This window comes from Uloborus diversus, chromosome 6, assembly GCF_026930045.1.
Source record: "Uloborus diversus isolate 005 chromosome 6, Udiv.v.3.1, whole genome shotgun sequence".
Taxonomy (NCBI): domain Eukaryota; kingdom Metazoa; phylum Arthropoda; class Arachnida; order Araneae; family Uloboridae; genus Uloborus; species Uloborus diversus.
Window position 1 is genome coordinate 135655128 of NC_072736.1, and position 11887 is coordinate 135667014.

Consider the following 11887-nt stretch of genomic DNA (forward strand, 5'->3'; position numbering starts at 1 on the left):
TTGAAGGCTACAGCGCCACCTATCTGTGATTGCAGCAACTAAATTTTTTTATTGCATCATCCTTTTTCCCCCTTCAAGATTAGTAAGTGTTCCAATTTTGGTTGCAATCGGGCGATTCCTTCAAGCTACAGACTGCTCCAAATAGAGATATTATTTTATAACCAGCCAGTATTTTGAAGCAGGCAGCAACAAATGTATAAAAAAAAAATTTTGAAGAAGAAATTGGGGAGTGATAAGCTAAACCAATTACTGATTTGCTATTTTTAGCCAAAAAATATACAAAGAGAACAGGACATTATAATCTTGTATAATGTAACCATTTATTTATTTATTTATTTATTTTTTGAGAGAGTTTTTAAATAAAAATATTTTGTATGTTAATTTTTTTAGTAAAATAATTTACCAAAATATCCCGTGCAACAGTCAAACCACATTAACTCACAATTGGCAGGATCATGACAATTTTATGTAAACGAGATTTCATCTTATCCCAAAATTAAGTGATTGTTAATACATGGGACCCAAAGAAGATATCAAGTAAACCGATATTTCATGTTAAGCAATTTTGCACTTCTGAGGTTTGACTCTAGCGGAATCACTTTTCCCCACAATTACAAACAAGGGTGTTCCCATTGGGTCTACTCCATATATGCCGTATACTCTCAAACCTTTTTTAGACTTATTATGTACATGGTCGCATACACATATTGTGCATAGTGGATCACTGGGAATATACCCTCAGAAAAATTGATGGGAACATCTCTGCTTACAAACAGGGGCGGCAAATAGGGGGAGCAAGAAGGGGCGGTTGCACCCCCAAATATTTTGCGCAAAATATTAAGAAATCGGGAAATTCAATTCACATAACGCACGAATCAGTGATCATATTCAATTATTAAAAAAAAAAAATATCTGCAGATGATCTTTAGTAAAAGTTGATGAAATTCGAGACCTGTCCAGACACGAGCAACTGTTTTTCGCTATTAGGGTAATAACTTAGAAATTCATGAATCATTTTCAGAACTTCCAAAATAAAAAACAGATGGAGAATAAGTTTGTTTCAACTGAAGAAGAAATTTCCTCATATGGGTTAAATGCCTCATACTTTTAAGTTCGGAGTTAAGATGATGCTTCTGCTTCTAATGTGAAAGGGCAGTGCACAGGTGTGACTGGCCCGATTTTTACGAGAAGTTTCTTGATATTTTGAGTTCATTGTTGCGCCTATATTTTAAATGTACGTTCAGTTAGTGAGTGAACGTTGATTCCTTCTGTTAAGAGGCATATTTGAGCAATTCAATACATTGTATACTTTCATGGAAACTTCTTACAAAAGACACGCTATTTCTGAAAAAAATTCGTGCATCAACAAATACTTTTGTTGGGTTTACTTTTGTATTTCTTTAACTGAGAGGTACAAAATGGTATTCAAAAGTTAAAGCTAGAACTCTTGATTGAGCTCCTATTAAGAGTTTCTTGTTAATTTGGAATTATTAGACCCATTTAAAAAATATTTAAAAAAGTGACAAAAATTCACATAATGATGCAAAGTCCTAAGTTTGGCTCAATATTTTGTATCAAATAATAGATTCATTCAGTTTCTAGTGAAATTAACACAAGATTTAGTGATAAATCTAAGTTCAATATTATATGTGCAGGTTATTGAACAAGATAAATAAAATATTTCAGTTACATGTAAAAGTTGTTGAACGAAGCAAAAAGAATCGTTTTGTGAAGTGCCAGTGTACTTCAATGATGAAAAATGAAGACTAGAGCACAAATTTTAAACCTGCGTGGTTTTTTTAAAGAGAAAATTTTTAAAGATGCATTTTCTAACATAACTTAGTAGCTTCATTTATTTTTCACCGATTCCAATCAACTCAGCTAACTGTGAAAGATCATTTTCGTGTCTCAGAAGGTTAGGGATTTTTTTTTTTCGGTGCATGATGGGACAAGCAAGACTTTCATCTTCAGCTATACTGCCAAGAGCATGCCACTGGACATTGACGGAATATAGTACCAAGATTTCCTTTTTTTCTGGATTCCAAAAATCGAACATTAAAAATTTACTTTAGAAACGGTAGTATCAAGATCTTTTCTGTTACAGTTTACTATAAAATAAATTAAAAGCATGGAAATTAAAATTTGAATTTCTTTGATGACCTTACTTAAAAAAAAAATGTACTACTGGTATTTTATTCCATACTGAGAAAATTCATGTTTAAAAAACTCGACCCATCAAATGAAATGTTGAAATGCCGCCCCTGCTTACAAATATATGGATATTAATTTATAGTCACATATAAGGTATAAACAAAGAATAATCTTTTCAATGCACAAGATGTGTGTTTATTAATCACTTACATATGCACATGTAAAGGTATAAAGTTGTAAAACTAATATTTCAGATGCATTATTTTCAAAACATTGAACATTACATGCAAGGCTGGATTTGGAAGTGTGAGGCCCTGGGGCAACAAAGGAGTGGAGGCCCCTAACTAGGGTTCAAAAAGATCATCATATTTTCGAAAATATCCGATATTTTCGACCTGTGAAAGTTAGGATATTCTGTAAAAATTTTATTGTGGGGGTCCCTTTGTTGTGGAGGCCCCGGGGCAGTAGCCCCGCTTGCCCTCCCTTAAATCCATCCCTGATTACATATCAAAAGCTAAAATTAAGTATGAGGCAGTGAGAAGCAAAGGGATGCAAGTGACAAAATTAAAAATTTGGAGATAACCAGTACAAATATTAGGGGAACCTCTGTCTCGGGGCAAGAGATAGTACTAGTAGCCCTGTAGATGCTGCTGAACAACATGATCTTGGAAAAATGTTTCAATGAAAGCCTACCTAGGACGTTATCTTTACATGCATTTTACTCAAAACTTGAAAAGTCCTCTTACATCCATTTGCTTCCCACTGCCTCATATGTTAAGTATATTTTAAAATGACATTCGTTCAACGTTACAAACTGCATTAAAATGGTAATGTTGCAAAGTTAAAAAGTTTCTAGAACAACAATTTCACTGCTGCTAGTAGTCAACTTCATAAGATTGAAATCTATACTTCAATAATTATAAATGCACTTGAGTAACACGTATTTTAATTTGCTTAAAAAAAGCTAATAGTTTTTAAAGTTTAACTGATTATACAGTATACATTATAAAAATAGTAATAAATGTTATCTTTCACACATATATTTCAACACTCAAAATTTTTATTCTGTAAACAAATTTTATCTCATAAAAATAAACAGACAGCTATTCATCGATAGTATGGTACAATCTGAAATACATTTTTCAGAATTTAACCAACAAGTTTTCAACACACAATGTTCAAAATAAGCTATTTTTTTAATAACAGCCAAAAATGTGAATTATACAATTTTAATTATGCATTTATGTTTCAGTTTTTAGCCCCTAGTGAGTTTAAAAACAAAATGCAGCAAGAGCTTTGGTTTACAGCAAAAAATTGAATACATAAAACCTGAATATGGAACCTTAAGACGGCCTCATTGCAACTCATTGAATAGCAACACTTGCGAATTGATCAATGATTGCAGCTAAAAATGTCACCCATTAGATCTAGCTGATGTGACATGATGTAATATATTGCTTTTAAAGAGGAAAACTGAAAAAACCGACACTTTGTTTGATAGGCAGTTGCAACCATACACTTTATTTTAAATGGCTGATCTATTTTAGTTTCAAAAATTAAATGTATCTTTCATAACTTAAATATTGGGAGGTTGAATAAGCTCTCTCTGTTTTTTTCCTGAAAATTAATGTTGTGAAAAAGACGTTAAAAAACATGTCTATCGCTAGTCACAATTTTTCCCCATCGTTCTGACAGCATTTGAATCCCGCGTTGGAAAAACGACTAGCCTTTTGAGGCTATCCAGGAGTCGACCCAATTTTTGATTGGCAGATGTAGCCATAAACTTGACTTTAAATGGCTGACCTATTTTAGTTTCAAAAAGTAAATGCATCTTTCATAATTGAGGCAGTGAGAAGCAAAGGGATGTAAGTGGACATTTTCAAGTTTTGAGTAAAAGGTGTTTAAAGATAACATCCTAGGTAGGCTTTCATTGTTAATTTTTTTTCTAAATCATGCTGTAAAGCAGCACCTACCAGGGCTACTAGTACTATCTATTGCTCCAAGACAGAGGAGAGGTTCACCTACCATGTGCACTGGTTATCTCCAAATTTTTAATTTTGCCACTGACATTCCTTTGCTTCTCTCTGCCTCAATTTATATATTTCTCTTAATTCCACAAATTTGTTCAAAAAATTACTGATTTAACGATGCTTGACCAAGGCATAAATAGGAGGATAGAAACTAAAATGTGTAAGTTTATTTAAATCGCATTTTTTTCCCTTTCGTCAAGCTAGAGTAAAAGCTTTACTGACCAACAATCTTTACGGGACTTGTACCATTAGTTCCGGCGGTTGTTGAACATTAGCGAACAGTGTGGGCAAAGCCAATATACATTCCTTCCTTCCTCAGTGGCACAACAATCCTGGGTGGGCCTTGGCCTTCTCAACAATTTTCTTCCACACCTCTCTTTTTTGGCCATGGCTCACCAATTTTTCCCTTTTATAGTAGAAAAATCTTTATCAAGGCAATCAACCCATCTGAGGTTAGGTCCACCACTTGTTCTAACTCCTGTAGGCTTAGCCAAAAAAATATTGTTAGTTGATCGTTCTTTATTTTATCTTATAACATGGCCTGCTCATTTGAATCTTTGAATATTTATGAATTGGACCACATCAGGTTCTTTGAAAGCATGATACTGTTCTAAATTAGAGTGCCTGTGCCAAATACCATCAACCTCCTTTCCTCCAAAGATGACCCTTAAAAATACGGTGTTCAAAGACACCAAGGGCATTTTCATTGTTTTGTGTCAATGTCCAGGTTTCTGAGGAGTATGTGAGTACAGGTCTGATAAGAGATTTAAAGATTAAAAGTTAATATACATTATAAAACTTACCAAAATCTGTAACGCTCTGATGCGACCAACAATGAAACTTGTGCCATAGCATGCGAGATGGCATTATTTCATTGTGGGAGCACTTATAAATCAGTAATTTTATTAACAATTCGATAATTTTGGGTAAGGTTAAACAAATAGAGAAGTGCTTTGTTTTGACAATATTGAACCAGATCCAATGACTGATCCAATGACAAACCAGTGTAACTATTATAAATTAATAATAAAATACAAGTTCACCAACAAGTAAATCTTAATGGAACTTTAAATAAATATAGCTGTGTGATTTTATCTGATTAAAAAAGAAATTCATGCTCCCCTTATATTATAACTGGAGCTTTTCTAGATTGGAGAAATATCCATAAAAAAAATACGACAAAGAGGATGTGGTAATAAAGATCAGGGTTAAGATAAATAAATACCATTGTGCTGAACAGTAAAGACAAAACAACGTTTGACTATTGCACACTTGCTCTTTTCTGTTCAACTCACTTTTATTGTTTAACATTACTTTGAAGGAATAATTAAAAATGTTATTCAAATATTTTTGTTATTTTTTCCTCTTTTTTTTACTATATTAGACACTGTAGTTTTAGAAATTCCATATGTGTCAGCTAATTTTCTCTGGCTTTTTTCCTTTTCAATTAATTTTAATATTTCATACTTTTTATCAATCTCAAGTGTAACTAACATCCTTTTTGAAGCAATTTTATGAAAAAATTTATAACACAAAGAGCAACAAGCTGGACTCTCCTAGTTCATAAAAGTAGTTGAAAATGAATATGTTGTATCTCTTAATCCCTTGCACCAGAAATAAGTAACTTTACTCTTCAGCACAATTATTTTTACTCTTTTGCTTCAAAATATTGCAACTGCAAAAAAAAAAAAAAGACTTTGCTTTTCTACTGACAACTGCTTTTATTGGACAGAGAGTACACACAAAAGGCTATCTTAAATAGAACAACAAAAGAAAAACAAGTTTGGAAAATAAAGAGTAGCATAAGCTTTATGCTGCTGTTTTATTTAGTTGGTAAATTGCTGGTAAGGCATCAAAATTATTCTTGGAAAGCTATAAAAAAGTAATAATAATAAAATAAAATAATTTGCTTACTTAAGTTAAAAAAAAATAATAAACCAAGTGGTCAACTTACAAAGGGTTTTTTACAATACTCCGAACCAAATTTGGTGTACATTAGCAGTCAAGATAGACAGGTGGTCAAGTTACAGAGGTTTTCCTTCATTATATAATATAGGACTAATTCCATTCCTGACAAAAGCAGTCAACATTTGCAGGTGGTCAACTTTACAGGTTTTACTGTATAACCAAATAAAGAACTACCTTAAATTTAAAACATACATCTTGTTGTGAAACATATGTTCATTTTATTTTTTCAATGAATGTTAAACCATGGCCCCACTAAATTTATGCTTACAAGCCTTGACAATTTATGACTTTTCTGTGTTACACCAATGCAGCTCATGCATCCACCAGTCAATGTCAACGTTTCAAAGTTTATTCATTTTTGATTGGACGTTGCCCATTTTGACTGCAAGAAGCACCAAAGAGAACCCCTGCATCCACCAATCAATGGCAAAGTAATGGAAACAGGGGTTCCCTCTAGCAGACTCTCTGTGTTGCCAAGGGTTTCAGTGATAGTCACGACCTATGAGAATTAAGTCGGGCCATGGTTAAACATTTCTCTTGCATATTTACAAGAATGGTTTCTCAGTGAGAAGCATCAATAGTCATTTTATGCTTTCATTCTTAAAGATAAAGTATTTTCACAAGAGTTATAAGTTCTAGTTTGCTTTTACAGTAGAAGACCGTTATAACGCACACCTTAAGACCAAAGCTTTTGCGTTGTACAGGTTTTTGCGTTAACATAGATCATTTCACAAATTTTGAAACTAATATTCAAGATATATCTGTATATTAGAACTTCAGAATGTTTTGTTTGCAAATAGTACAGAAGCACTAATATTACACTTATTCATTCACAAATAAATTTGTTTCACAATTGAAAGAAAGTGAATTTTGCTGCACTTCTGCTGGCTTCATGGTTTACATAGTAGCTACATTTTCAAGAGCCATCTGGTGTTTTCTGTTTACTGTGAATACTAATTTTCATTTAAAATCTTTGAATTAAGATAGAAAGATGTAAAACTGTTTCAAAATTTAATTTGCCTAACAATTTTTATCTTTGCAAAGCAAAACAGAGGGATTTCTTAAACTTCAAAACCTTTTGTTTACTTCTGAAAAGTTGTGTGGTTTATATAGAATTGTGTTATATAAATCGGTATTATAAACGTATTTATTCTACTGTAGTATGCATTCAACATTCGTCTTTGAAGAGTCAAAAGTTTTTTTTTTTTTTTTTAAATTGTGTCAATGTTTTATTCATGTACTACATAGCTCTTCAACCCTAAAAAGTCAGAGAGAGTCTTTTAACAACAATCACAAGATGTTTTTCCTCAGTACGCATCTTCAAATGATTTTCCATTTCTGAACTGTTGCCAAACTTTTTTTTTTACAATAATTACAACGAAAAGCGTTTTCTTGAGTATGTATCTTCAAGTGTCTTTGCAAGTCTGAACTCTGAGAAAATGTTTCCCCACAACAATCAAGAATACGGTTTTTCTTTAGTATGCATCTTCAAATGTGCTTTTAAAGCCGAGTTCTGAGAAAATGCTTTCCCACAATGAGCACAAGAATACAGTTTTTCTTCAGTATGTTTCTTCAAATGATGTTTCAAACTTGCATTATGTGAAAACCTCTTTTTACAAAAATCACAAGAATATGGCTTTTCGTTAGTATGTACCCTCAAATGTGTTTTCAAGTTTGAGTTCAGAGAAAATGTTTTGGGACAATAATCACAGGAATATGGCTTTTCATCAGTATGTATCCTCAAATGTTGTTTCAAGTTTGAGTTCTGAAAAAATGTTTTTCTGCAAAAATCACAAGAATATGGCTTTTCTTTAGTATGTATCCTCAAATGTTCTTTGAAGTTTGAGTTGTGAGAAAATGTTTTGTAACAATAATCACAGGAATATGGCTTTTCATCAGTATGTATCCTCAAATGTTGTTTCAAGTGCGAGTTCTGAGAAAATGTTTTTCTGCAAAAATCACAAGAATATGGCTTTTCTTTAGTATGTATCCTCAAATGTTGTTTGCAGTGCGAGTTGTGAGAAAATGTTTTGGGACAATAATCGCAATAATATAACTTTTCTTTAGTATGTATCCTCAAATGTGCTTTCAAGTTTGAGTTCTGAGAAAATGTTTTGTGACAATGATCACAAGAATATCGCTTTTCATTAGTATGTATCCTCAAATGTGCTTTCATGTTTAAGTTCTGAGAACATGTTTTGTGACAATGATCACAAGAATATGGCTTTTCATCAGTATGTATCCTCAAATGTTGTTTCAAGTGTGAGTTCTGAGAAAATGTTTTTCTGCAAAAATCACAAGAATATGGCTTTTCTTTAGTATGTATCCTCAAATGTACTTTCAAGTTGTGGTTGTGAGAAAATGCTTTGGGACAATAATCACAAGAATATGGTTTTTCATTAGTATGTATCCTCAAATGTGCTTTCAAGGTTGAGTTCAGAGAAAAAGCTTTCCCGCAATGATCACAAGAAAAAGGTGTTTCTTTAGAATACATCCTCAAAGGTGTTTTCGAATTACCAACGTGAAAAAATATACATTCACAATACAAGATGTTTTCACTTTAGTAGTTATCCCTAAGTGCCTTTTAAAGAGTGTATTCTGCTTAATTTCTTATTTGTAAAAAACACAAGAATTAGTTTTGAAGATGTATCATCAAAAGTTTGTTCCAAATTTGACCTTTCCCAAAAGTCTTTTGCAATACAGTAGAAGACCGTTATAACGCACACCTTGGGACCAGAGCTTTTGCGTTATACAGGTTTTTGCATTATATAGATAATTTTACAAATTTTGAAACTAATTTTTAGAATATATCTATATATTAGCACTTCAGAATGAGTTTTATCTGCAATGAGTATTAAAGCACCAATATTACAATTAGTCATTCACAAATAAATATGTTTCACAATCAGAAGAACGTGAATTATCCTGCACTTCTGCTAGCTTCATGGTTTGCATAACAGCTGCATTATTAAGAGCCATCTGATATTTTCTCTTTACTGTGAACACTAATTTTCATTTTAAAACTTTGAATTAAGATGGAAAGATGAAAAACTGTTTTAAAATTTAATTTGCCTAACAATTTTTATGTTTGCAAGACAAAACAGAGGGAGTTTTTAACTTCAAAACCTATTGTTTACTTCTGAAAAGTAGTATGTTTTATAGAGAATTGCGTTATATAGGTCGGCGTTATAATGATCTTATACTGTATAAGCAAGAACGTAGTTCATTTCTACCATGTATGTTCTTATGCTTTTTGAACCATACAATTTAAGCAAATGATAGCTCACCAGAATATTGCTCTACTCAAAGTAAACTTGTATACAGTCCCTTGCAAGAGCTCTTTCCTAAAGCAGTATCACAATAAACAGAAGAAGTCTATTTTTAATAACTCAGTATATGAATGCGATCCATTAGAAGTAACCAGAGTAGAGAGATTTATGTAGCTGTTATAATTAAATAGTTTGTTCTGATTTTCATGAATATATTTAGTAAGTTTAAAATTACAAGGCTATGGCTTATTCTTAGTAATCAAACTCAAATATGGATTTTTTGTAGTCTTAAAAGGCTACTTACTATGTGATTTACACAGTTGTATGTTTCTGTATTTTGCAAAGTGAGTTTAAGTAGAACTCTTGTTTAGTGAGTTAAAAAATATTTTCAGATTTTCAGTGACAAGGATAAATGCATTCCCAAGATATTTCCAAATGTTGCAATGCAATGGAAAGAAATACCTGGATTAAGTCTATCAGAGTTCTAAAGTCACTTCTGTCAAAAATGGGGCTTTCCATGTTTAACAAGGTGTGGAATTTCAGTTCTGAGCTAGGCCATGTCCACCTTTTCACTCCACAAAATAGCTGAAAATATTTCATAAAATTAAACTTCATTAAAAATTATTAAAAACTAGAAAATCACTCGTCAAGTTATGACGGGCAAAAATTGCTTCATCATTTGAGCGAAGCAACTTCCCAGTGGCATAGCAAGGCGTGGGCGAAACGATTGACAGCCCACGGCCTCACACCTCCAGGTGCTTCGCAACAAAACTTTGATTTACGTTGTAAAATACGCAAAGATCCGAAGTTATCTAATCGTATCAAAAATAATAAGATGCTGTAAAACATGCAATCAATGTGATCCATTTTTGTAGGAAATTTATGAAAGAGAATGTCAACACTATCTTAACAAGATAATAGATGAAACTCATAGCATTTTAATTTTTTTCTCAACACTCCTCTTAACACATTTAGTCCTATTATTAGTTTCATTACAATTTTATACTATATCATATGCTGTGTTTTCAATGTCTTTTTTGATATGAGTGTTAGAATGCAAGGCATCATTCCCCAAAAACGTATAAATTTGCTGTTTGTGATGAAATTCTTAACTTTATACAAACAATACAAATGTAGTAAATAATTTTCGATTTTCAACACTTGTTAAACAAACACATGCTTTTTACTGTGACTTTCATTCATATAGTCACAGTATAGAACCACATTACCACTAATATTATCACAATCAAAGTAGTTTTAATGTAAGAGAAAGCACTCACATGTTAAATTTAAAATTTATTGCTTTTCAATTTTTGTCAAATCTTATGACATATAATATTAACTTTACTGTAATAAACTCATTTAAATACAGTACATAAAATTAACCTATGATTAAAGAGGTATTTGATCAAACTTGGTATACTTCATCCCTTTATGGTTACAAGCAATCCCCTTTTTTTTCTTTTAGTATCAATGCATTTTGATTTTATAGCCTTTTGAAATTTGGCAATTTTATATTTTTTGTCATTTTTGAGATGCTCAAATTGAGATGTTATTGTTTATGAAAAGAAATATTTCTTCTTATGCTATAATCTTTTTAAAAATTTATACACAAAATAGAAAGACTTTGAATATGCTGATAAAAAATATCTTAATAATCTTAGTATACACAAAAAAAATTTTAAAAATTAGAAATTTGGAAATTTTTAATTTTTTTTTCTTCAAAAAAAGGTGTTGGCAAAATTCTGATTTTCAACAAGAGGGTCAGCTTTAAAATTCATAATTTTTTTTTTAATGATCATGAATATGCACTAAACTTATCCAATGGAAAACATTAGGGGACTTTAAGGGATTCTGTCCCCCCCCCCCCTTTTCCCACATTCTGGAAAAAAAAGCATAAAACATCATACAATCTCTTCCATCTTCTTAAAAACAGAATTGTCAGCAATTATGACAAAAACTCAAATATACAGTGTGTTGAATATGGAACTCAACTATAAAAAAAATAATATTTAAGCTTCTATTTTATTTGAAATAGTTTAAAATATTTCAAATCAACCACAAAAATGGGATTTTAACACTTACAATCTCAGATGTTGATGAAACTTGGTATACTTCCTTATTTTTTGGTTAAAAGCAACCTCTTAGTTTTTTTTTTTTTTTTTTCAATTTCAATGTATTTTGGTTTTATAGACTTCTGAAATTTTTTGATTTTGCATTTTTTGTCATTTTTAAAGACACTAACTGAGCTGTTGTTAATGGGAAAAAAAATGTTTCTCAGCAACTTATAATATTACCCTTTTGAAAATTTTCATAAAAAATGTTAAGACTTTGAATATTTTTATTAAAAATATTATAATAATTTTAGTTTATATTAAAAATTTTTAAAAAATTAGAAAGTTAAACATTTTGATTTTTATTTTTGGTCAAAAAAATCTTTGTCAAAATTTTAAATTTTTAACAATAGGG

At 31.3% G+C, this 11887-nt stretch overlaps 1 protein-coding gene across 1 annotated transcript; it reads right to left on the bottom strand.

Moving 5' to 3' along the window:
* Positions 1 to 6635: 6635 nt before the first annotated feature.
* On the bottom strand, positions 6636 to 8993 carry LOC129224999 (zinc finger protein 83-like). The gene is made up of 2 exons (XM_054859547.1): positions 8078 to 8993; positions 6636 to 7930 (listed from the first exon to the last, which is right to left on the bottom strand). Exons 1-2 carry the CDS (start codon positions 8641 to 8643, stop codon positions 7606 to 7608), a joined length of 891 nt encoding a protein of 296 aa, XP_054715522.1. The 5' UTR covers positions 8644 to 8993; the 3' UTR covers positions 6636 to 7605.
* Between the last annotated feature and the right edge of the window lie 2894 nt (positions 8994 to 11887).

What these genes read in the sequence shown, in the direction of transcription:
- LOC129224999 (XM_054859547.1), bottom strand. Translation starts at nt 8,643, where the DNA reads ATGTATTCTAAAGAAACACCTTTTTCTTGTGATCATTGCGGGAAAGCT. An exon ending in AAAACATTTTCTCAGAACTC is followed by an intron (nt 7,931 to 8,077) that starts GCACTTGAAACA and finishes TGATTTTTGCAG; the next exon opens with AAAAACATTTTTTCAGAACT.